The sequence below is a fragment of the Colobus angolensis genome, unplaced genomic scaffold, assembly GCF_000951035.1.
Source record: "Colobus angolensis palliatus isolate OR3802 unplaced genomic scaffold, Cang.pa_1.0 Scaffold200, whole genome shotgun sequence".
NCBI lineage: Eukaryota > Metazoa > Chordata > Mammalia > Primates > Cercopithecidae > Colobus > Colobus angolensis.
This window is the reverse complement of record NW_012115156.1, coordinates 3,136,038-3,163,016: the sequence shown is the minus strand read 5'-3', so window position 1 is coordinate 3,163,016 and position 26,979 is coordinate 3,136,038. Positions and strand designations below refer to the sequence as shown.

At 39.0% G+C, this 26,979-nt stretch overlaps 1 protein-coding gene and 1 long non-coding RNA gene across 4 annotated transcripts in view; one reads left to right on the top strand and one right to left on the bottom strand.

The window, feature by feature from the left end:
• The first annotated feature begins 1,081 nt into the window (after window positions 1–1,081).
• Window positions 1,082–26,979, top strand: part of PRKG2 (protein kinase, cGMP-dependent, type II) — a 117,488-nt gene continuing 91,590 nt past the window's right edge. For 2 of the 3 annotated variants that reach the window (XM_011941748.1, XM_011941746.1), the window contains exons 1-2: window positions 1,082–1,263; window positions 11,200–11,673. In XM_011941748.1, the coding sequence (XP_011797138.1) occupies window positions 11,213–11,673 (461 nt within the window). In that variant the 5' untranslated portion in view covers window positions 1,082–1,263; window positions 11,200–11,212. Of the gene's footprint in view, window positions 1,269–11,199; window positions 11,674–26,979 lie in introns of all 3 variants that reach the window. The other variant, XM_011941747.1, reaches the window with a different exon arrangement.
• The window catches only part of LOC105511586, an 18,107-nt gene continuing 14,358 nt past the window's right edge, over window positions 23,231–26,979 (bottom strand). Inside the window, exons 3-4 of the long non-coding RNA XR_001001734.1 lie at window positions 24,360–24,426; window positions 23,231–23,566 (exon numbers count right to left, since the gene is read on the bottom strand). This is a non-coding gene — a long non-coding RNA (uncharacterized LOC105511586). The remainder of the gene's footprint in view (window positions 23,567–24,359; window positions 24,427–26,979) is intronic.

Sequence of the window (26,979 nt, the reverse complement as noted above, 5' to 3'; positions counted from 1 at the left end):
GTTTATGTATGTAACAGTGTATACAAATGTTACATGAGCCCCACTGCCACCATGTGGTTTAAAAACCCAGGAGAGTTGGTTGTAACATTCTCTAGATGCACAGTGAGGAATAGACCCTCACTGTACTTTCCATCTCTCAACACAGAAACTGCCCTTGTCCTCCGTGAATTTGCTGGTGAAATTCCTCTAGGGGCAGGAGGAAAGGGAAAAAGCCACACGGAGATCTCACAACTCCAGAACACAGCAAATAATGCGGTGGGGTGTACATATATATTTAGAAAACCATATTGCACCCTTCAAGAAAAAAAAAAATGTACTCAAAAGGCGAAGAGAGAGCATTACCTACTTGGGTGATCAAGAAAGCTCCCTGCCCAAAGACCTGCAGATTCGGAAGGTATACTCTCTGTCCCTCGAAACTCGATTCAACCCCTGCCCCCAGCGTCACGTGAATTGGCAAACTAGATGTAAGTTATGGCCCCAGAATCTGGGAGGGGCGCGTCGACGAGCTGCTTCGGGGTCACATGTCTTCGTAGAAGGGCATTGGTGTGACAGAGGAAGGCATGTCCAGGGTACGTGCGCCTGTTTGAGCTCTGGGAGGGAAGGCGAAGTGGAGAGAGCCTGCAGTGAAAACAGATTGGAAGGATGGAGGAAAGGGAGGGGAAGGAAAAAATGAACACCTCCCTGAACTTTCTTCTCCCTTCGTCCCAGACACTTGAAATAGAAATAATAACATGAACAAAAATGCTTACAACCACGATGTTATCGCCTTACTTAAGTTGCCTCACTCTGGAGGGTATGGGGTATAAAGTGCACACTGCGGTTGTGTCGGGAGTAAAGGTTCGGGCTGGTGTGGGTGCGCGCGCGGGTGACCCCACCTTTAGGGAAGCCGGCGCCCTACTCTCCAGGCAGTAGCCCCGGCTGACCCCCTCCCTCCTCCTTCCCTCCTCTTTTCCCTCCCTCCCTGCGTGTCTCCTCTGCACCGGCCCCCGCCGCGGAGCCAGGCGGCAGCACCGACGCCGCCGCAGCTCCTTCCCGCATCGCGCTAACCCGCGCCCCCGGCTCACACGTAGCCGGAGCGACCGAGCCAGCAGCCCCGGGCCCGCGCTGCGCACCGTGCGCACGGCGGGGTTGGCTGAGCTGACCTGCGCTGGGCTCCGGCGCCGCAGGCAGCTGGGGAGGGCGGCGTGGGAGAGGACGCTGAGACGCAGGGGCGGCCGCGCCGAGGTGACAAACTGCGCACCTGGAAAGTTACCCGGCTGTCTGGTGAGGTTCGTGGGCTGGGGGGCTTGGGCACCGGGGTGTGAGGGCGCGCCGGGAGGGACAGGGTCGGGATGCGCGTGTGTGCATGCTGTGCATGCGTTGCGCGATGTGCGCCTCTATTCCACACCCAGCCGGTCTCTTGATTGTGCTGTTTGAGTGTGGACGTGTGCACGCGTTGCATTCACTAGGTGTGGCAGCGTTTCCTGAGCTCCTGGAGGCAGGGAAAGGCTACTTGTGTTTAGAGGCTCGGATGAGGGCGGGAGGGGCTCAGCCCCAGTGGGGAGTCCTCAGGGTTCTCTAGGTTTAGCGAGGAGCGGCGGTGGAGGCTGTTGCTCCGAGCTAGGGCTTGGCGGTGCTTTCAGGGCTTGCGCTCCCGGCTTTGCTTCGTCCAGCTCTGAGTAGTTGCTAGGGGACAGTCCTCAGGCAAGGACTTTTAGGAGTCCTGGTAAACTTGTGTGGGTGTCCTTTTGTCACTCTCGGCACCGTGAGGCGCTTTCATATTTCTGTATTTTTCGGTGATGAAGAAACAAGAGCAAACAAAGCCCAGAAACCAGCCACTTCGGCGATGAGAGAAAAAGAAATAGGTTCAGTTTTGAGAAGAACTACGGTGCAAGTACAAAGTAGCTGAGGCCAGAGCTGACAATAAAAACAATGCATGCAGAATTAGGTAGAAAGGGTAACGCTGGGACAAATGCCTTGATTTCCTGATCTTCATCTTGTTCCCCAAGTTCCCAGGGGCTTTTTTTTTTTTTTTTTTAAGGAAGAGAACAACATACACCTGCCTCCACCCCACCACACCCTCATACTTACAGTTTCTTAGAAATTGTTTCTTTTCTTTGCAAGTTTCTATTTAACTCTTGAAGAAGGCGATCATCCCACATAACATACACTAGCTGTTTTCAGTACTCCTGTTTAGTTTTGCACAGGAGGGTATGGGCTAATATGGTAGAGAATTCCCTTTGAAGAATTAGAGCGCATCCTCTCCATTGGAACACTGTGTGACTAAGAATAAACGACCTGAAAAGATGATGCCCAGACATCTTTCTCTTTTACGTGAAATCCTTAACTCCAGTTCTATGAAGTCATTACAAGTGAGGCTAATGAGAATTCACCTCACAGTGAAGGTATATGTTGCCTGGCTGTTGCCCAAGGCCTGTGATCCCTTATTGTCTTGCTTCCTCTAGGCTATTTTTCCTATCAATTATCTCTTCTTCTCCCATGTTTTCATTTTTCCAATCTCCTGTGCTTCATTATCCTGGAGCTGCAGACATTTTCAAGTTTTCATTATTTTAAAAATCCCTTTCGTGAACCGTGATACCATCTTGCAGGCTCTATCTTAGTGTCAGCTCTTTCCATGGCTCTTTGTAGTTGGGTGTCTATCCCCATTCTTCTTTGACAAATCAGATTCAGTACTTTTCCCTCTGATCTCATTTCCTGTGACAGGCCTGTGGGATGTGAGTACAGCCTGCTCACCTCTTAAGGATCTTATCTGCATGGTCTTTCTGATGCTTCTCCTAAATCTCTTATTGGTACACATGTTCCTTCTCCTTCTTTGTTATTTGCTTCTCCTCCTCCTCCTCCTCTCCCACAAATAATATCCACAGATATTACGTATATGTTCATAGGTAACAATAGAGACATTCCTTTCTTACCTCCCTTAGTGATCTCATCTACAAATGGGACTTCAACTCTTCTATGGAGCAATCGCTTCCCTTGACTTTTCTTTTTTGCTTCTAACTGCTAGACATTTGCATCATGATGGCCCAAAAGCATCTCAAAATCAATATGTATAAATCCAGACTCGTTACTGTCTTTTCAAAGTAAGCTCATTCTCCTGACTTCTGTCAGTGCCACAGTGCCTAGCCCATACACGGTGCCCTGTGTGTTCTTTTGGAATGACTGAATGAATGAAGAGTAGATAGTACTACTTTCCTTCAAGCCTCCTAAGATCAAAACATTGAAATCTTTTTGATTGCCCTCCCGTGCACATCCATTTAATTACTACATTAGAGATACTATCCTGCAGTGTTCCACCTACTCATCCTTTTCTTTTAATATTAATCTCTTCACATCCTCTCTCACTTTAACCAAAGCAGTACCTTCTTACCATATCTTACAGTTTTCTTTCCAACCTCATATAGACCTAGACACTCTTCCTCTCCTCATCACCAATATCCTGGGCATTTGCATCCAATTCATCAACTTCAGCCTCTATTTAGGTATCAATAACTGCTTGATATTTTCAGCTTTCCTCTTTCTTTAGCTTTTCTTGTCCCTCATTTCTTACTGCTCACTAAACTTCTCTACCTTAAAGTTTCCACTGGCGCTTCAAACTGAGTATATCCAAAATTAAACTCACCGTCCTATCCCTCAAATCTGCTCCTCATTTTGGTCAATGACATTACCTTTTACCCAGTCGCCACGATGTAAATTTTCAAATCCTCATCCTCTTTCTTCTTGCCACCACTCAAAAATTCTGTCAGCTATAATCTTCTGACCTGGACTTACAGACCCACATTTCTGTGTGTTTGCTTGTTTATCTGTTAATGTAGCCCCCAAAATAGCTGAATTTGGTAGTCAAATATAGGCTATGTGGCATTCATAAAATTCGCTGCAAACATTCTGCTGGGGCGGAGGGTGGGGAGGGGAGGCACTTTAAAGAAATAATCAACCTCCAGAGTAGCTGCAACTTTGGTACAATAAGGTCATATGATTTCCTGTCAAGAGAAAGTTTTTCTCCATTCAGGATGGTGTGGACAGAGAAAACAAGCAGTGGATTCCAAACTGAGCCCCAGGTCAACAGTCACAAGGTCAGATGGACAGATGCTTTTAATTGTGGCATTGATGTGAAAGTGAGCTGTTTCTCACAAGGACAACTCTGTGTGGTTTTGCTTCAGGGAGAAGAATCAGGGATTTATATATTCAATTATTTTCTAAAGGAACTTTAGAGAGACAAGCTAATGGTAACATCAAATGTATCAGTTTCCTATCTACCTAGAATATTATCTGTAAACGTCTGTATAATTCACCCCTCTGATTTCCAGCCGAACTGCCCATTATCATTAAAAAATCAATTCTGCTTTCCATGATGTATTGAAGGAAAGGACATTGCAGTGTTACATATAGCTGTAACTTTTATTGAATCTCATATGACAATGTTTTTCTCTCTGGCTACCATGGAGATGGTCGATTTTTTTCTCGAGTTCAAGAAGTTCAAGTCATTAAGTAGTGCTGGGACTCTGAGCTTTAATCCTGAAACTATCACCTCCTATTTGGATTGGTGCAATAGTATCTTCCCTTGTCTTACTTCCTCTAAGCTCTTTTTACTCTATTCCTTATTTATGAGAATATTATTTTCCTAAAGGACAAATCTGACCACATAACTAGAAAACTTAGTGTATCTTAAGATTCAGATACCATAATGTGGCATAGGAAATTTTTCAGTATCTTACTTTTTCAGTTTCATTATTCATTACTCTCCTTTCATCTGTCACACATTTCAGCCTGTCCCTTGACTGTGCTATGAGCTTTCTTGCATTCATTTCTTAATACATAATTCTTTTCTTAAACTAATAGACTTTCTATTTTATAGAAATTTTAGGTTTATAGAAGAATTGAGTAAAAAGCACAGAGTTCCTATATACCCACCTCTCAGCACTTTCCCCTGCTCTTAACATCTTTCAGCAGTATGGTACGTGTGTTACAAGTGATGGAACCAATATTGATGCATTATTATTAAAGTCCATAGTTTGCATTGGGGTTCATTCCTTTTATATATTCCATGGGTTTTGACAAGTATATAATGAAATGTATATGTCAATAGAGTCTCATATTGAATAGTTTTACTGCCCTGTAAATATTCTTTCCCACCTATTCCTTTCTGTCTTTCCCCAAGCTCCTGGCAACCACTGATCTTTTTATGGTCTCCAAGTTGTGTCTTTTCCAGAATGCTATATAGTGGAAATCATACAATGGACAGGCTTTTCAGATTGACTTCTTTCACCCAGCAATATGCATTTAAAGTTCCTTCATGTCTTCTCATTGGCTGATACTGCTTTTATTATTGAATAATATACTATTATATGGATGTGCCATAGTTTGTTTATCCATTTACCTACTGAAGGATATCTTGGTTACTTCCAGGTTTTGGGAATTATAAACAAAGCTGCCATAAACATTCATGTTCAGGTTTTAGTGAAAACATATGTCTCATATTAGTTGGGTAGATACCAAGAAACATGAATGCTGGCTTGTAGAGTAAGAGTAGATTTAGCTTTGTAAGAAGCTGCCAAATTGTCCCCTAATGTAACTGTATCATTTTGTATTCCCACTAGCAATGAACGAGCATTCCTGTTGCTCCCTATTCGCACCAGCATTTGGAGTTGTCAGTGTTTTGGGTTGTAGTCATTCTAATAGGTGTGTAGTGTTATCCCATTATTGTTTAAATTTGAGATTCCCTAATGACCTATGATGTTGAGTATCTTTTTATATGCTTATTTACCAACTGTGTGTCTTCTTTGGTGAGGTGTCTGCTCAGATCTTTTGCCCATTCTTTAGTTGGGTTGTTTGTTTTCCTATTATTGAGTGTTCAGAATTCCTCCTTTATTAGACATATGTTTTAGAAGTACATTCTCTCAGTCTATGGCTTGTTTTTTCATTCTCTTTTTTCAAAGCAGAAATTTTAAATTTTAATCAAGTCAAATTTATCAATATTTTTCTGTCTATGAATCAGGCTTTTTGGTCTTTTATCCAAAAAGTCATCACAAAACCCAAGATCACCTAGAATTTCTCCTATGTTGCCTTTGGGGGGTTTTGTAATTTTGTGTCTTACATTTAGGTCTGTGATCCATTTTAAGCTAATTTTTGTGAAAGCTATAAGGTCTGTATCTAGATTCTATTTTTTTTTAAAAAATTAATGCCTAGTTGTTCCAGTACAATTTGTTAAAAAGACTATCCTTTCTCCATTGATTTGTCTTTGCGCTCTTTTGTATTCTTTGATCTTTGGATCAGTTGACTGTGTTGTTTAGGTCTGCCTCTGGGATCTCTGTTCTGTTCCATTGATCTACTTGTCTATTTTTTCACCAATACAACACTATATTGATTACCATTACTTTATTAGTAAGCCTTAAAGTTGGATAGTATCAGTTCTTCCTCGATACTGTGTTGGTTTAGTACATGTTTTCTGTTCAATAAGTTTTTCTTCTAAGATAAATTGTCGGATAAATAATGTTAACTGTAATAATAATAGTAACATTTAATATTTCTTAAACAAATACTCTATGCTAATACCTGTGCTAAATTTTCATCATGATTTATCTCATTTAATCCTCTAAAAACTCTAAATGACAGGCAGCATTATTTTATCTATCTCTCTATGTTTCTATCTTTTTCTTCCATTACTGACACTCAAGTATCTTGCCTGAGGGCATATAGACCACTAAATGAAAGTGCTTCGACTGGGACTCTGAATCGGTAACCTTAGCCAGCACTATACCATCTCCCATATTGACAAATATACACGTAGCTATACACACACATCTATATATGTGTGTGTGTGTGTTTGTCTGTGTATATTTATAACAGACTCCAGATGGGTAGAGAGAGAAATAGATATTATCTAGACCAGAGCCAAGATTCTGGTTTCAAACTGCTATAGGGCTGGAGGAAAAACAGAAAACAAAGCTTAATTCCTCCCACATTGACTGCCAGGTGTTAATCCGCCTGCAGGCGCCTTCACAGTCACTTTTGCTTTTTTTATGTCTATTCTAATTACCTCTTGGTGGACAGCATTTTCTAAATGGTGATTACATTAATATAATAATTTGTAGTTGTATATAGCTTTTCTCTCTTCTAGCGAAATGCCACTACTCATTTGATTGCTGTCTCCTATACCTAACTGCAGAAGAGTATTGCCCCCACAGTGAACTATGGTTTTTGGTTGCCTTCAAAGATATTTAGGTGGACCTCTGTGTTTTAAGCATTTCATTGCAATGTGTGAAAATAAATAGGGGCTACATGAGAGAATTACAGAGTTTCAATTATTAAGTCCTTGTAGTCATGAATTGGCTCCGTGTCATTCATAATCTTTTTTTGTCTCCATCTTTAGGTGGGGAACTTGTTTTGCAGGCTGTTTGTTTCCAAATTATTTCTTTTCTCAATGGAAGATAGAATCCAGGAAAAGTAAGAGTCCTTTACTCCTGGCCACATCCTCCCAAAGGAATAATGTGCTTCTTTAAAGAGTTTTGTCACTTGAGAGGCTGAGGTAGAAAGATGGCTTGAGCCCAGGATTTCGAGACCAGTTTGAGCAACACAGTACAAGACCCCATCTCAACAACAAAATTTAAAAAAAAATCAGTCAAGCATGGTGGTGTGCCTCTGTAGTCCTAGCTACTCTGAAGGCTGAGGCAAGAGGGTCACTTGAGTCCAGGAGTTTCAGGTTACAGTGATTGCACCACTGGCCGCTGCATCTCATGGCCTCAGAGGGAGACCCTGTCACCACAAACAAACAAACAAACAAACAACCCACAAAAGACTCTCGTTGGAAGACATTCAGTTTACTAGACTTCTGTCCTACCCAGAAATGATCCTCTCTGGGTTTTCTTCACACCAAGACATTAATTGCCTGTTTCTAGTTACATGCTATAATAAGAGCTGCTTACCTACTTCATGTGTGTGACCTGCCAGGCATTGTATGGGATACTTTACAAATGTAATAATCATAGTAACCCTATGAGATAGGTATAAATATATTCCCTTTTGTAGTTAAGAAAGTAAGACTCAAAGATTTTTAGGAGTATATAGAAGGTTGAGAAACAGCAGATTATTTTATAACCCTAATTGGCCTGACTCTATTGCTCATGTTAAATTCTGATCTTTATCTCCAAACTCATTTCTAATTACATCATGTGCTGCCCTCTGACTGTAAGAATGATTTTAATAACCTGCAGTTGCCAGATTGATGGAGCAACATTCTATGGTTCATTTCTCTTTGTGGCTAGCAATACGTATTTGAGGAATAGCTTATCTTAGTGACGGGTACAGGAAACAGAGTGAATCTAATTAGGTTTTATGAAGCCAGAGTCTTGAAACCTTGGCTTCAGGGACAACAATATTTAAATGGATGAACTAAGTAAGAAATCAGACTAGTATTGAGCCATTTAGTAACTTACTTATGTATCTTAAATTAGTGACTTGAAAGATGAGTTACTCTCATTTTCCCATCTTTGAAATTCTAAATAGCTTGAAAGATTTACATAGCTTCCAACTAAACCAGAGGATAATTGGTGTTTTGGGAGAATTTAACATCCTCTACCTACTGTGCTTCAAGTTTGTAAAATTATTGGATTGGCACAGAATTTTTCGAATACCATCCATAGAGCAAAAATGATTGTAAGCCTTTTCATATTTGTAATGCTAAAACTGTTTTCTGTGTCAAATTTGATTGCAAATCCGTGATGGGATATGCCCCTGATATAGTATATGATACTTTGGTCTTAGTAAACAATTTTTCCATGAACAAAAATGAGTGAGTTGTTAGTTTAATATTAAATTTGAAAGATTTTGTATGTGCTCTTTTCTTTATAAGGCAAATCCTTTTCCTCCTGCCATTACATCTCCCTTCTTTCTTTACTGACCTAAGAATACTTATCCATGAACTGAGAAGGCTGTCTAGAAAATGGCTCACTGATGCATGTTAAAAATGTGTGTACACATTAATTTAAAATATTTTTGGGGTACCTTTCTTATGCTTGCAATTCATAATCTCATTCAGGCTTATTCTCAGATTTCCATATAACATATTCTTAATTGCTTATTCAGGATACAAGTATGTCCAGAGCGAATTCTTTGAATTCTAGTCTCTTCATCCTTCTTATATATTCATAATATACAAGATCAGTAAATGCTGCCAAGTCAACAGAAACTTAAAGGTTAAACCTGCCACATCTCTGCAACATATTAAGGCAATTCTCCGAAGGCTAATGTTTATTACTGACCACTCTGAACCTGAATTATATGAGAAATATCTAGGTGTTTCAAGATTGCTTTTATAAATGCATTTATTTTCTGTTTATACCATCCATTGTAGGCAATCTACATTGACTATTTGGTCACATCTGTTTGAAACCTAGACGCTGTGTTACATCTTTGCATCTGTGCCTTTGTTGTTGTAGAGGTCACTATTATTCTGCTAGAACTAGTGAAAAAACTCTAAGTATTTCACTTCTATTTAAGTGTGAAGTTTGGAGGGAGAGAGGGGCAGATGTGTGGGTTATAAAACTGCGAAGTTTCATTTCTTCTGATTTGAGATAATCAGAAGTAATTCAAGTTTAGTTTACAAGTGTTATAATGCTTTTTGGGTTATGGCTGTTGTATTTGTCTGTTCTCATGTTGCTATTATAATAAAGACACACCTGAGACTGGGTAATTTATAAAGGAAAAAGGTTTAATGGACTCCCAGTTCCACATGGCTGGGGAGGCCTCATAATCGTAGCAGAAGGCGAAGGAAGAGCAACGGCATGTCTTACATGGTGGCAGGCAAGAAAGCATGTTCAGAGGAAACTCCCCTTTATAAAACCATCAGATCTCATGAGAGCTATTCACTATCACGAGGACAGCATAGGGCAGACCCGCCCCCATGATTCAATTACTTCCCATTGGGTACCTCCCACGACATGGGGATTTATGGGAGCTAAAATTCAAGATGAGATTTGGGTGGGGACACAGCCAAATGATATCAGCTGTCAAAAACTGCGTGTGTAAAAGTATGAAGTTTAAATAGGTAGTCTAAAGAGCTTTTGAACATTATAATAATTAGTCAGAGCAGTATTTCCCAAACTCCACACATTCAAATTCTACTTTTATGATTCTGCTCATATGTGCTTATTATCTGCAGATGATTTATTTTTATTTTCATCAAATTGACTCAGTAAGCCTAAATATCTAGTTTAGTCTTCACTGAAGCAATAATAATAATGAGATCACAACTTTGTGGTGATATTTATATTTCAAATATGTGTTAAAATAAATACATAGCTATTAGACTAAAACAAGTTCTGAATAAACTAAATCATCCCTCATAACCTCTGATCTGCGTACCACATCCTGAGACTCACTAGATTCATGATTACTTTGGGGCCTGAACTGAGGACATTCATTTTTTTAATTTTTGAAATTTTCATGACTTCCCACACTACACCAATATAGGAGGACATTCTTAATAGGAAAAGAATAGAGCCTTGCAGGCATGGGTCGTACATGTTGGAGATCCTCCACTTTGGACATAAAATAAAGGATGTAGAACAATTTAAAATTCTTCTTCCTGTTGGTGACCACAGTTCAGAAGTGTTTTAGCAGTGAGTGTTATCAGAAATGCAAAAACTTAATAGATACATACAGCAGGAGGAAAGTGCTAATCAAGCATCACCAACTCTGCTTCCGTCTTCTGAGAAATGCAGATGTGTAATTTTCTAAATCTGGGGAAGGTTTCTTACTGTTGCCGCATGGGGAGCTGTGAAAGTTGTGACATTTCCATACCTCTGTTGTTGTAGCTGCTCATTTGCATTTTATCTTTGCCATGCTAACATCCAAGTGACAGTTTTATTGTGATGATTTTGACAACTGTTCAGAGAGACTATCCAGAGAAAACAGCAGGTAACTCAGACCATTTTTGCAAAATGTTTAGGTGTGATACTTGTGCTCTCAAAGGGACAGGTAAGAATGAACCCAAATGCCAACTCTTCTTCATGGAGGGAAAAAAGAAATCAATAGATAGCTTTTTTTTTTTTTTTTTTTTCTGGAAACATGGGGAAATTTATTACTTTTCAAACAATGATGATTGCTGTGTTCCTATTTATGAAACAAGATGGGAATGAGAGGAATGGTGGGGACTGTTGGGAAGTGAAACTCCACTTGATACTTCCCAATTCTGTGCCCTCTCAGGTCCCTGAGCAAAATGGGAAATGGTTCAGTGAAACCTAAACATTCCAAGCACCCAGATGGACACTCTGGGAACCTCACCACTGATGCTCTGCGGAACAAGGTGACAGAGCTGGAGAGAGAGTTGAGGAGGAAGGATGCTGAGATCCAGGAGCGGGAGTACAATTTGAAGGAGCTGCGGGAGCAGCTGTCGAAGCAGACCGTGGCCATTGCTGAACTCACAGAAGAGCTCCAGAACAAGTGCATCCAGCTGAACAAGCTGCAGGATGTGGTGCATATGCAGGGAGGAAGCCCGCTTCAGGCTTCTCCAGATAAAGTGCCTCTTGAGGTCCACCGGAAGACCTCTGGATTGGTCTCTCTCCATAGCAGGAGGGGAGCAAAGGCTGGCGTATCTGCTGAGCCAACAACCCGGACCTATGACCTCAACAAACCCCCTGAATTTTCCTTTGAGAAAGCAAGAGTCAGAAAAGACTCCAGGTAAGAAGTTTCCACTACCTTTAAACTCAGATGGCCTTAATATTGTGAAATATGAGAGTGGTATTTATTAAGCCTCCTTAATGATAAAGAACATATTAACCCTTTCAGATGTGGGGGTAGAGGGGTTTTTTAAATGATTTTGTTTTGCAAAAGAATCTCCCATTGGACAGAAGTTTAAAGTAGAAATTGCACTATGTATCTCACTCTGTGAGGAGCTCAGTTTACTCACAGTTATTTCTATTACCTTGAAAACCCTAGGGGTGTGAAATAGTATTAGAAAGTGTACACTTCTCTTTCTAGAGGAGTGAACTTAAAAATGTACACACATCATAGTGAATTGTGACTATGTTAGCAAAAAACAGTCACATTTTAGTATTCTTCTCTTCAAGTGTCATGAAAAAGGAACATGCTGTAGCCTTAAAGAAAGATGAATTCATTCATTCATTCATTCCAGTTTATGTTGGTCTCTACTCTCTGCCAGCCAGTGTGCTAGATTCTAGGTATGCCTCCGTGAATAGAAACAGAGCCTTTCTAGCAGGGGTGGTAAGCATTATACACAGAAACAAGTCAGCAATGTATAATTATTAATTGGAATCAATAATATGATACAAACCAATACTATAGCAGGTGGTATCTGGAGTGAGGGGAAAGGAGGTCAGGGAGACAACAACAGAAGCAGGCTTATCATGAAGGCCTGCCTGAGGAAGTGACCTTTAACAGACTTCAAGTAGCATGAACCAGGCAGAAAGAGGATTTCAGGCAGAGGGAACAATTAAAAGCTAGAATTACTTTTAAAAATTTGAGTTTTTAAAATAACATAAATATTTGCCACTGCATTCATGTATAGGGGTGTGTGTGTGTGTGTGTGTACATTTCTTTATGGGTGAAAGTTCGATTTTCTGGGTCAGGAAAGACTCATTGGAAACATCATGAATTAGGGTTCCCTTCCTTCACTATTTTCAACTGAGTATTTGTTAACTGAAACTAAATCTTTTGCCTCAATAATGCCTTGGTGGAGCCTGAATCTCTATTGCAAAATGCAAGATCTGTGAAATTGAAACAAACTTTAACTTATTCACTAATATAAGTATTATAAATGAAGACAAAACATCTGACCTAGACAAACAAATGATTAATTTTAACCACAGAATTATAAAGGGAGGTTTAATTAATCAATTTGTTGACAGTATTTGAAGCATAGTGAATGATCAATAAATATTTGTGAAGGAAGTTAGTGATGCCAGATTATTAATTGTAATATACTGTGACTGAAAGAAATTTGATTAATATTGGATTTCAGCAGAGTTTTATTAAGTCAAAATTTTTATTAGTCTAAAAATTTCTCATCTGTTTCTTTTCAAAAGTAATAATTATTTTTAATGGTATGAATTCTGAAATTATAGATGGCACAAACTTATATTTGTTTTAATGGTATGAATTCTGAAATTATAGATGGCACAAACTTATATTTGTTTTAAAAAAACTGAGCATCATCCAGTGTTCTCTTTTGTTATATCAGAGATATATGAACTCTACATAGTATATCTATCCATATACACATATATAATAATATTATAGAATGTGCACTGCATTACTACATATGTACACATAAGTATAATCTATTATTTACTCACAAAAATGTTACAAATATCAATGTGTTTTATGAAGAATGACATGTAAGAGAATTTAATAGCAGTTCATCTTCTTTGACCTTCTCCCTATATATGACACCAGATGTATTCTCTTCAACCAAGATTATGTTCAATTACTTTGTTCAAAGACATATGCTCATCTTGAGGCAAAACACCATTCTCCTGGTGCTGAAAAATCTGAGATAAGCATATTTCCTTGAATTTATTTAAGGATAAATTATTAGCTCTGATATAACCAGGCAAAAAAAAAATCAGTAGTTATATACAATTTCTGTGCCAAACCAGACTTCTTTCTGTCTATAGTGAATGGGACGCAGGAAGGATATTGTGTCTCCTGAATAAGGATTATTGATTATTCTCCTCACCATAAAGGCAAGCCAAGTGGGTACAAGTCTGTGTTGTGGTCAGGATAAAGAAATGGGCTAATAGATTTCTTAATGATTAAGTCCCAAAGAGACAAAAAACTGTATCATCCATGCCCTAACAATCCTCATCTGCTTTCACAGAGCCTTGTGGTTCTAAATTGAATAATTAAATAAAAAATGGAAACATTCATTTTCAGTTGACTGGTTTGTACCTCAGTTTCCCTTGCAAAAAGTACAGATATCTCCTTAAGTCTGAAATAGCTAGCTAAACACACATAGTTAACTTTATCAGTTCAGAAATTTAAAATTGTTCAATTTTTCAAAAGTGCTCAATATTACAATTCATTTTCCATTTCCAAATCGTTTCAGTATTGGATAAAAGCCAAAAGTAAACTTTGGATATTTTTATATCTCTTTTATATTATACGGCCTATCAAAAATTTGTAAGAAATAATTTTCCAGAAGTTAGAGCATTAACAGGGTAGACATGTCCTTCACTGATGAAAGGATGATGTATGGTATACATTAGTTTGTCTACTTTTCCAAGCAATTCCTGCTAGATAACAGAGATTTTAAGATCATCAGTCAAAATGACTCCTATGTTTAATTTTTGGTTCTCCTAATTTATTTGTTGGACTTTTATAAAGTATCCTGGCTGAATTTATGGCTAAATCTGTTTCTATTAATATACACGTCAACTACATTTTGGATAAAGTTCACCCTTCCATACTGGGCCAGAAAGCCATTGAATGGCTTTTCAGTCTTTTTGTCAAAGGGACTATCTACGATGAACACTTAACAGTGAGCAAGAAGCTGAGGGGAGAGTGCTAGCTCTCCTTCAGTCAACAATATTAGGGAGATATGAAGCACCCATAGAAGCCAGAGAATAAAATTTGATGGAATGATAGATTCTGAATTTGAATAATAAGTTTCTGTAATTCATGTCACAGTATTCTATGATTTTGCTAAGGTACCTGTGCTCAGATATATCATAAGTGGTGAGTGAGCCTCTTCAGTTGCTGGGCAGCTCTAGCTCATGCCCGCTTTATTGTCCTGTACCCATCAAATATACTTTTATGGTCTGAAGGTGTAACTTACATTGTCTAATTGTACCTCCCTACTTTATATGGAGGAACTAATAATGACACTCTACTGGCATTAGGAAATTCTGGAAATTTGTTTCTTTCTCATTTCAAGGATCTGCGTTTTAATATCAGGTTCTAGATTCAGTGCTGTCCAGTAGAACTTTCTTCAGCAATGGAAATATTATATAATCCATGCTTTACAATATGGTAGCCAATAGCCAAATATGGCTATTGAGCACTTGAAATGCAGCTAGTGCCACTAAGAAACTGAATTTTTAATTTATTTTTTTACAGAGAAGATTGAATCTGATGGATTTTTAATTTTAATTAATTTAAAAACTGAATAGTCACATGTCTATTGCCTACTCTACTGAATACTGCCGTTCTAGATAATATGGTTTTGACTGTAACTGCTATTGCCTAAGATGGGAATTATGACTTAGTTTGGGAACCCTTTACAGACAAAGTGAGACCTACGTTCAGTTTTAGGACAACGCCACAGAAAATGACTCTATGCCTGTCAGATTGAGGTGGGCACAATGTGAAATCACTGGTCAGCTGCACCCAAACTGCAGTATATCATAGCTCTTTGTAGGGACCTGGCTTTGTGCCTACTGACCATTTTAGATCCTCAAAAGCATGCAGCATGCAGTGGGCATGTAGCCTGTTTATATAACAGGCACTCAGCTTTCTTGAAGTATAAATGTCATGATGAGTCAGGGTACTACCGTGTGTCAAATACTCTGATCTGTGATTTAAATGTAATATGTTGACCATCAGAAGACCTTAGAGCCATAGGAACCTTAGAGATTGTTTGATGCTACCCCCCTTACTAGAGAAGTAAGGACACAGGTGCTGGGGAGTTAGGGAATGTACCATGGTTGGTGGCAGAGCTAAGATAGAATCCAAGACTCTTGAAATCAAGATCAGTTCTTTTCCTCTTCAGTCCTACTCTAGTGTTCCAAGAACTACCCACAAATGTGAAAGACCTTGATTAGACCAGCCTGGGCACCAGTCTATCTTATTATAATATGCCCTATTGATTGATATTAAGAGTGGTGGTGCTTCCTGGAGCTCCCTAGCTTCATTCATGTGGAGTTGAGCAGAGGCGGTCCATTGCATTGATGCCTACTAAGTTCTGGATCCTTAGAGCTGAGGTCTGTGAGAAAAGGACATTGAGAATGGGTTTGATACACCTGATGGCACCAACTGTGGCATATATGGAGGGTCACATATGGGTGCCTGAATAAGTACAGTGCTTCTCAAGGCTGAGAACTGAATATCACTGGCAGAGAGGGCAGAGAAGAGCTCACATAGCATTTCTGCCCATGTCTGGTCTGCCTTGAGCACCAAGACAACCATGCATTCAGATGTCACACCTTTTACTGAGATTAAGTATTTCTTTTCTGTTTATGTGATATTGTTTAGAAAACTTCATCAGAGCAAAATTAGGAGCTCATGCTGAATGTCTGGTGGAACACAGGCAAATTAATCAGAGACATCTGGCAAGTTGCTGGTATGACTGCATTTTGCTAGGGATGCTTAAACTATCATTTGAAACTATTGCTCTTTCATGAAAAGGAAAGATAAAACAAAGACTTGCCATCTGACTTCAGATATGAAGTCCAGTTTTAGGAAGGACAGTTAGTTTTATCTGTCACTCCAACCACAGGAGCAGAATAGGTTAAAGAAGAAAATGCTAGTGAGTCATGCATTTAAGTAAGATGTGGAAAAGGACTGTGGAAGAATATGTTTGTTTTTATTTGCTTCCTTTCCAGAGCAGTACTGAGCATTTGAGGATGTACACTACAGAACATGTTGTATTCCTCTTTATTGAAGAGGAATGTTTCCATGGAAAAAAATATTTATATACCACTAATTATGTGCCAGTCACCACTCTGAATGCCTCACAAATACTGAATCGTTTAATCCTCACAATAAACCTATGAGATAGATATTATTCATCACCCCCATTTTGTGTATGAGAAAACTGAGGCATACAGAATTATATAATCTGCCAAAGGTTATGCAGAGTTTAATACAGGAAACAGAATTCAAAATCAGAAAACCCACTATCTAGATTCTGCTCTAATCATTCCTATAGATGATTTTTTCAAGATAACAATCAGAGGTGGACTCTTGACCTTTTTATTGGAAAGCCTTATTTAAAAATTAAATATATAATCAGAAATACATTTTTTTAAATGCAATGATTAGAAAAATCTCCCTGCTATTGTTATTTTTCTCTGAAAATGATTCTTCCAGAAAGTGCTGCTCTATTAGCAGTTTGCAGTAGTGGGAACTTTTGCTGGGAAGGAAACACCCCGTTTTTCCCTTCCATGAAATAGTGACTTACATGTTGCCATATGAGAGGCTCTGTATCTAGATTTTACATAGATAATTGAAGATTTTAAGAGTGTATATACAGGCTCTTAGCAGTTGGACAGTTAAAAATTGGTATACATTCTCATAAATGCTATTGCCTTAACCTGGGTCTTCAGAAAAGCAAAAATTGAAGCTGTCTATATAGGATAAGGCATGGAAGAAGAAAAATATCCAATTGTGTGGTGATCTGATACCCAGAATCTATGGGTGAAGGTAGCTGGGTGATGTATCTGGTGAAAGTTGTCAGTATGCTTGAAAACAAAAGGTTATATTTCATAGTGATAGATAATGTGCATGTAGACACTCAGATCAAAACTAGCTACTCCACGATGGGATGAAAATACTAAGTTATTGGTTGGGTATTACATGTCTGTCATTCTGCATATTTAACTCATGGAGGCCTTAGACTTGCCTAATGAGGCATCAGGTTTTCGTTTTACTGAAGGTGAAATTAAAGCTCAGGGTCATTCCATTTGCTCCAGGTTGTAATGTTTATATATTTTTGGAAACAGTTTTCCAATTTGAGTCTGCGTGATGTCAAATGTGTATTCTCTACCACAATGTATTCTCTACTAACATTTATAGCCTGTGCAGCCTGCAGTGTCAGTGGCTTCTCTTGGGGTTGTATAACTAGGCTGGGGACTTTCTTTGTAGGGGTGAGGTAGGGTGGGTGGTACCGTTAAGCTCCAAAAAAAGAAGAGGTAAAAAGCATGGAGGAGGCCGGGCACGGTAGCTCACGCCGGTAATCCCAGAACTTTGGGAGGCAGAGTTGGGCGGATCATGAGGTCAGGAGATCGAGACCATCTTGGCTAACACGGTGAAACCCCATCTCTACTAATAATACAAAAAATTAGCCGGGCGTGGTGGCAGACGCCTGTAGTCTCAGCTACTCGGGAGGCTGAGGCAGGGGAATGGCGTGTACCCGGGAGGTGGAGCTTGCAGTGAGCCGAGATCACGCCATTGCACTCCAGCCTGGGCAACATAGCGAGACTCCATCTCAAAAAAAAAAAAGAAAGAAAGAAAGAAAGAAAAGCATGGAGGAATTTAGGAGCCTAACTGGGATTAAGTGGCAGCTGCCTTGACATCTAGATGAAGTTAAAGAAGCTTTGGCAGCAGGTCTGAATCCTGGCACCCAGTCAGTCTCCCTTTGTGCCTCTGTCTTTTCTCTAGGAGCCAATGAGCTCTGGGCTCTGCTCACTCTGCTTCCCCACCTTAGCCCTCTCAGCCTCTCAGATGGTCTTCTGCTTAGTTGATATCTGCCGTTTAATCCTTCTCACTTTATCCTTAAAACTTCTAGTCTGTTAGTTGCTAGGCATTAGGAAAAATATTTAATGAAGCTTTGGAAAACACTGAGGATTTGAAGGCTAATTGTTTTGAGCAGTCAAAGTCTAAGTGCTCATTGTAAGCACTGTGCTGACTCCGAGGAGCCTACCCTCGCCTTGTGGGCTACATTCCTAAGGGGATGCACAAATTTTTACACTACACAAAAACAATGGCACTTTTGGACCCAGTACCTAGCCTTGGCTTAGCAGCTTTAATGTCCAAGGTTCCCTTTAGTCCTTCAGATTAATACATTCAATGCAACAAATATTTATTGAATATCGAATCAATGAATCCAATTCTTTAATATTTTCTTCCACATTTGCTTCCCTTTTCCTTATTTCTTGTTGTCTTCCCTCCTTCATTTTTTTTCACTAATTCTTTCATTTGGTTTCTTCCTAATCTTCTCTCATTCTGACTAGTCATTGGCCAACACTACCAATTTTGAGTATCTATTATTGGGTACACTCTGCTATGACTTATCCATAGTTATCTCAGTTATTTTCACAGTTAACCTATCAGGTAAGTATTATTATATGAGGCTTATTAAGAGTAAGTAACTAGTCCATGGTTATCACTAGTAGTGGCTAGGGCTTCTATAAAATCACCTAGATGTTAAAACATCTGCCTCTTAATCACAACTCTGAAATCTGTTCTCATTTTATTTCGCTTGCTGTTGTTTTAATTTATGTAGGATATTTATAGCAGTTTCTGGATCTGCTTGGTTCCAAATAGGTTATTCCAGGTGAGTTTGAGCAGTGCTGGCTTTTAACAAGGGTCCTGGTTGCCTGGGCAGGAGCCCCTACCTCTTCTCCCTTACATTTTCTAAATGTCCTCAGAAACGGGTGGCTCCTTTTGACACCCCCCTTCTTTTTTCTTTTCTCAAAAACATTCTGGACACTGCCCATTCCTTGCTAGATACCCAGGAAAGACTGTAGTAGAAATAGCATCATTGAGAAGAACAGTGGTCTTTCTTTTCCTTGCTTGCTGGATAAGAGAGAAACATCACCACTGGCCTTTGCCTCCTAATAAGCAGCACTCAGTTTCCACAGAACCTCCCTTTTCTTTCTGTAAGCCTGAGCAGCTCAGCTCCTGTCACCTCTTTCTAGAGTTTAAATTGCAATACAATTCTCAAAAAGAGGAACAGATCTGAAGACAAGGATGAAATGTTTCGATTTTCAGACTCTTTGGAAGTCCCTTCTTTGTGAAAGATACATTTCTTATATCTATCCTTTAACTAAAACTATTTCTTTTCGTTAAAGTCTCACTTTAAAATGATCTGTCTTCTCTTTTTGCTGATTCTCCTTAGAGGTATTTGTTAGTTGTAGATTTTTCAGTGCAGTTATGTGGGACAGGTTTCTTTTTTTCCTTTTCCTTTTTTTTTTTTTTTTTAAATCTATAGCCAGGAATGGCCAGAGAATATTTTATGTTTTATATATATTTTATAATAAGGTGTGAGTGATCAGGGTCCCCCAACATCTGTTTAATCCTTCTTGGGTTATTTGTGATGCCAAATCAATTTTAATTGGTAAATTTCAAGCAGGTGTTTAAAAGGTCTTTTTGGGGCTTACAGATTAAGCTCTGGGAAATATGAGAGAAAGAAAGACCTAGAGATTCCAGTTCCCTTTCCAGGTGAGATAAGGAAAGAGGAAGTATAAGTGAGAAGAGCAAGATAAAACTTGAAATTACTTGGAAACAGAAACTCAGGAAATGCAAGCATATTGGTTTTCTATCGCTGTGTAATAAATTACCACAAACTTAGTAGCTTAAACAACACATGATTTGCTATCTCAGTTTGCAGTGGGCCAAGAGTCTAGGTGTGACTTATTTAAGTCATCTTCTCTGACATCAACCCCAAGGTTGCAGTCAAAGGGTCAATTGGCCGTGTTCATTTCTAGAGCTTTCTACAGGAAGAAGTCCTCTTCCAGGCTTATGTGATTGTTGGCCAAATTTAATTCTTTGTGGTTGTAGAGCTGAGGTCCCCATTTTCTTGCTGGCTGTCAGCAGGGGCTGCTCTCAGCTCCTAGAGGCTGCCTAGAGTTCCTGCCTTGCATCCCTCTCACAGGCCCTCTCACAGCACAGCAGCTTACTTCTTCAGATCCAGCTGGATAAGCCCTTTACAGTGACTAAGATGAAGTCTTATATAACCTACACAGGAGTGACCTTTCATCATCATTGCTGTATTTTGTTGATAAGGAGCAAGTCACAGGTCCCGCCTCCTCACTCACCAAGCCCTTTTGCTTCTCTGGTGTGAGATTCCTGTTTAGGAATATTGGCTATGCCAGGTAGGTAAAACTATGCATAAAAAATCTTGTACATCCATGCTTATAGCAGTGTTATTCATAGTAGCCAAAAAGTAGAAACAACCCCATGTCCATCAACAGATGAATGGAGAAACAGAATGTAGTATATACGTGCGATGGGATATTATTCAGCCTTACAAAGGAACTCTGACACATACTACAACAGGAATGATGCTTGCAGACGTTAGCCAGACTTAAAAAGACAGATGCTGCAGGATTCTGTTTATACGAGGTACCTAGAATAGTCAAATTCATCGAGACAGAAAGTAGAATGGAGATTTCCAGGAGCAGGAGGGATGAGGAGACCCAGGGAATATATAACAGGTACAGAGTTCCAGTTTGGGACGATTCTGGAGATAGATGCTGGTGATGGTTGTAAAACAATGGGAATATACTTATTGTTACTAAACTGTACACTTTTAAATGGTTAAAATGATACATTTTATGTTATGTATATTTTACTACAATTAAAAAAAATGTTCAGACCCTGAGGCTGACTTGACAGCATGTTTCTCGGTGCCAGGCCACGTTTCAGGTTCCAGACAGAATGCTGGGAGGAGGGAGAGGAGAGCAGGGATCTTCTCATTTGTGTATTATATTGCAGAAAAGAACAAGCTATGTCAAAGTCTTGTGACAAACATTAATTGACCATTGTTAATCAATACTTGTTAATTACCTAACTGATTGATTTCTTGATGAGCCTTTGGTAGAACATGTTCCCAGTGATGTGGAAATATAGAGGGAAGGGACAGCTCAACTCCCTTCCATGTTCTTGTTTACAGCTGTCATCCTTAATCTTCAGTTCACATTATAATCACCTGTAATAGGAAGTACTGATGCCTGGGTCTGACCCCCAGGTATTCTAACTAAATTGATTTGAGGCAAGAGCCCTAGGCATATGGATTATAGGTGTACATATATATAAAAAGCTCCCCTGCTGATTCTCATATGAAGCCACCATTGAGGAGCGTTGTGTTATAGGAGCAGGTTCTCCTGCTGCTGACTCCTCGAATACTTGGTTTGAAAATTTAAGAGCAGTACTAATTACAGACATTTAAAGGAACTGTTTGTCTTTTATACCTAATTACCATGCCACACAATGATGACTATGCCTGTCATTGAGTATGTCAGATAAACTTCTTCGTAAGTTTTGATTGTTTTCAACATTTCATTGTTAAACCCTGTTCTTTGATGCTCATGGGAATAGAATAATCTACACAAACTTAAGGAAGAGAGAGAGAGAGAAATGTTGTGAGCATGAAATAACAGCAAACAATTAAATTACAACTGTATTTAATTTTATGGGCAATAAGTAAAAGAATTGAGAGAAGAAAGTCATGCTTATTTTATGACTTCCATGGGATGACCTCATTTTTGTCATGCTAGTTTCTCAAATTTTAAACTTGTGCATTTATTATGTTTTTTTTGGTTCATCACTCAAAAACAATTATCTGGGGATGGGGAAGAAAATAGAGATGTGTATCCTGTTTATTAAATGTGCCTTGTTTATTAGGGTGACTGACGTTTTCCAACTCCATTCTTGTCCCCATAATTTTTAAATTGGGAGAAAGAATTTGTCCTTTGGGTTTCTTAATTTTGTCAAGTTTCTAATATGTGCAAAATACAGTTCTAGATGTTAAGTAATAGGGAAAGCATAGTCATACCCTTAAAGATCAGAGTCCCTTTGGGGAAATTATAATTTATGGGATTAATATTCTAAGAGCTAGGCATACAAAGGAAGGTGGGCACATTCTTTACTTGGTAGAAGAGTAGGGTAGAAGAGAAAATCTCTAGCTGGGTGTTTAAGGAGGAATAGATTATATGAGACAAAGAGGCCTGGCACTGTGTGGTTTGGTAGGTCTGGGGTACCCTAAATATGGGGAACCTGGACAAGCAGAGGGGATAGATTGTCAGGAGCATTACCATTTTGAAGCAGCCTCCTTCAATTAAAGTTAGGTCTTAAACATAGACTTTTTGTTTTTTTGTTTGTTAATTTATTTCCGATATGGAGTTTTGCTCTGTTGCCCAGGCTGGAGTGCAGTAGCATGATCTCAGCTCACTGCAACCTCTGCCTCCCGAGCTCAAGCGATTCTCTTGCCTCAGCCTCCTGAGTAACTGGGATTACAGGCACCCACTGCCACGCCCTGCTAATTTTTGTATTTTCAGTAGAGACAAGGTTTCCCCATGTTGGCCAGGCTGGTCTAGAACTCCTGACCTCAGGTGATCTGCCCACCTTGGCCTCCCGAAATTCTGGGATTACAGGCATGAGCCACTGTGCCAGGCCAGCATAGAGTTTTTAGATCTGTTCTAACTCAGCGTTTAAGGTGTTGGTAACTTGCCTACTTATTATGGTGATAGCTAACCCTTATGCAGTATATTTTATGTACCAGGCACAGTTCTTAGTGCTTTATTTTGTTAACTAATTTAATTCTCATAGAAATCCTGTGACCTGTAGACTGTGTTTATTGTTGTTTTACAGCTGAGGAAACTTAGAGGTTAAGTGACTTGCCTAAGGTCCCGCAGTTAGTAAGTGGCAGAAGTTGGAATCAAATCCTGACATTCTAACTCTAGTAGATTTTGTGACCTTCACAAATATACCTTACCGTATGTTTTCTAATTGCATGTAGATATAATTAAGCTATGAAATGAAATACAAGTAAAGTTGCTGCCTCTTACGCTCACAAAACGTCCTTGATAGATAAGAATGAAGGAAGGTAAAGGCCACTGACTCCAGCTTTGCACTGAGCCTTATTCAAAGGCGGTTATAAGATACATGCTATGACCTGAAAAACAAAACAAAACAGTGAGAACATGGGCCTCTAATATATGAGCCCGGAGAAGAAAGATTGAGAGCCTAATACAACTGTAGGTGAACTTTGCCAAGTTAAACTTTCTGAAGCAACTTAGAGGATGAAAATTTATTGCTTCAAGAAATGTTGACTGTAAGTTGGGGTTATAAAATGATTACAAAAGGATGACTGGTGCCACCTCAAATGGGCGTAAATTCAACATCCAGTCCCATTGGAGGAACTTTGAACTGAGCAGAGGGTCTTGTCAGTGCCTCCTTGTTCTATGCTTTTCATAACTTTTCTCATTCCACGCTTTCCCCCAGGAAAACTTCTACCATTTCCATCAACTATGACTACCATTTATTAAGTTACTGGCACGTTATTTAAGTTAATGTGCATAATATTCCTATGACGTAAGCATAATTACTACACCTATTCATAGATGAGAGAGCTGAGATTCAGAGAGGCTAAGTTACTTGTCCAGGATACTGAAGCAAGGAAAGTGCTGGCAGCACGTATACTAAAATTGAAGCTAGGAAGTGCCAGAGCTGATATTTCAACCTAAGATTTTCTGATTCCAAAGTCATACACATTTTTTAAACTGAATTTTTAATTGAAGTACACAAAAAGTAAAGTGGACATACCCATGTGACCACCAAAATGATCAGAAAATAGAGCATTACTAGCACCTTGGAAGCCCCTCGTACCCTCTTTCCATTTCTACTCATTATCTTCCTTAAAGGGAGCTACTATTTGCACTACTCTTATCAGAGATAATACTTTTTGCCTGTTGTTGAAATTTATTTAATGGAAGTATGGAGTGTGTACTCTAAAGACTCTGACTTCTTTTGTTCCTATAGTGAGATTCATTTATGTTACTGTATATAACAGAGGTTCACTAATTGTCATTGCTATATAGTATTTATTGTATAACTATATACAATTTATTCATTCTATGATTTATAGGCATTTGGTTAATTCTGGTATTTAGCAGTTATGAATAATGCTGCCATGAACATTTCTGTACATGTCTTGTAATGTATATGAATTACAATGGGTATAAACCTAGGAGTGAAGTTACTGGGTAATACATTATATCCAAGTTTAATATAGATGGCCAAATAATTTTCCAAAGTGATTAAACAAATATATACTCCCACCAACACATATGTGTATTAAATTACTTCACATGTGCAATGGTATTCAGTCAGTCTTTTTCATTTTGGCCATTCTACTGGATATTTTGTGGTATCTCAATGTCCTTTTAGTTTTCTTTTCCTTGATAATTAACAATGGTGAGCACTTTTTGATGTATATATTTTCTATTGAGGTCTGTTTATCTCCCATAGCTCTGTAGTACAACTGTGGTCATAAATCAGGAATCTATGAGTACGTAGGTCAATTTTTGAATTTTCTTTTCTGTCCCACAAGTCTTTTTGAATTTTTATTATTAATATTATACTTTAAGTTCTGGGATACATGTGCAGAAGGTGCAGGTTTGTTACATAGGTAGACACGTGCCATGGTGGTTTTGCTGCACCCATCAACCCATCATCTACATTAGGTATTTCTCCTATTGCTATTCCTTCCCCAGCCCCCAACTGCCTGACAGGCCCCAGTGTGTGATGTTCCCCTCCCTTGGTCCATGTGTTCTCATTGTTCAACTCCCACTTATGAGTGAGAACATGTGGTGTTTTGTTTTTCTGTTCCTGTGTTAGCTTGCTGAGAACGATGGTTTCCAGCTTCATCCATGTCCCTGCCAGGGACATAAACTCATCTTTTTTTATGGTTGCATAGTATTCCATGGTGTATATGTGCCACATTTTCTTTATCCAGTTTGTCATTGATGGGCATTTGGGTTGGTTCCAAGTCTTTGCTATTGTGAACAGTGCTGCAATAAACATAGGTGTGCATGTGTCTTTACAGTAGAATGACTTATAATCATTTGGGTATACACCCAGTAATGGGATGGCTGGGTCAAATGGTATCTCTGGTTCTAGATCCTTGAGGAATCACCACACTGTCTTCTACAGTGGTTGAATTAATTTACACTCCCACCGACAGTGTAAAAGTGTTCCTATTTCTCCACATCCTCTCCAGGATCTGTTGTTTCCTGACTTTTTAATGATTGCCATTCTAACTGGCATGAGATGGCATCTCATTGTGGTTTTGATTTGCATTTTTCTAATGACCAGTGATAATGAGCTTTTTTTTTTCTCATGTCTGTTGGCTGCATAAATGTCTTGTTTTCAGAAGTGTCTATTCATATCTTTTGCCCACTTTTTGATGGAGATTTTATTTCTTGTAAATTTGTTTCAGTTCTTTGGGGATTCTGGATATTAGCCCTTTGTCAAATAGAAACATTGCAAAATTTTTATCCCATTCTGTAGGTTGCCTGTTCATTCTGATGATATTTTCTTTTGCTGTGCAGAAGCTCTTTAGTTTAATCGGATGCCATTTGTCAACTTTGGCTTTTGTTATCATTGCTTTTGGTGTTTTAGTCATGAAGTCTTTGCTCATGCCTATGTCCTGAATGGGGTATTGCCTAGGTTTTCTTCTAGGGTTTTTATGGTTTTAGGTTTTATGTTTAGGTCTTTAATCCATCTTGAGTTAATTTTTGTATAAGTTGTAAGGAAGGGGTCCAGTTTCAGTTTTCAGCATATGACTAGCCAGTTTTCCCAACACCATTTATTAAATAGGGAATCCTTTCTTGATTGCTTGTTTGTGTCAGGTTTGTCAAAGATCAGATGGTTGTAGATGTGTGGTGTTATTTCTGTGGCCTCTGTTCTGTTCTATTGGTCTGTATATCTGTTTTGGTACCAGTACCGTGCTATTTTGGTTAATGTAGCCATATAGAGTAGTTTGAAGTCAGGTAGCATGATGCCTCCAGTTTTGTTCTTTTTGCTTAGGATTGTCTTGGCTGTACTGGCTCTTTTTTGGTTCCATATGAAATTTAAAGTAAGGTTTTCTAATTCTGTGATGGAAGTCAATGGTAGCTTGATGGGAATAGCATTGAATCTATAAATTACTTTGGGCAGTATGGCCGTTTTCACAATATTGATTCTTCATATCCATGAGCATGGAATGTTTTTCCATTTGTTTGTGTCCTCTCTTATTTCCTTGCAGAGTGGTTTGTAGTTCTCCATGAAGAGGTCCTTGACATCCCTTGTAAGTTGTATTCCTTGATATTTTATTCTCTTTGTAGCAATTGTGAATGGGAGTTCACTCATGATTTGGCTCTCTGTTTGTCTGTTACTGGTGTATAAGAGTGCTTGTGATTTTTGCACATTGATTTTATGCCCTGAGATTTGCTGAAGGTGCTTATCAGCTTAAGGCGATTTTGGGCTGAGACGATGGGGTTTTCTAAATATACAATCATGTCATCTGCAAACAGGGACAATTTGACG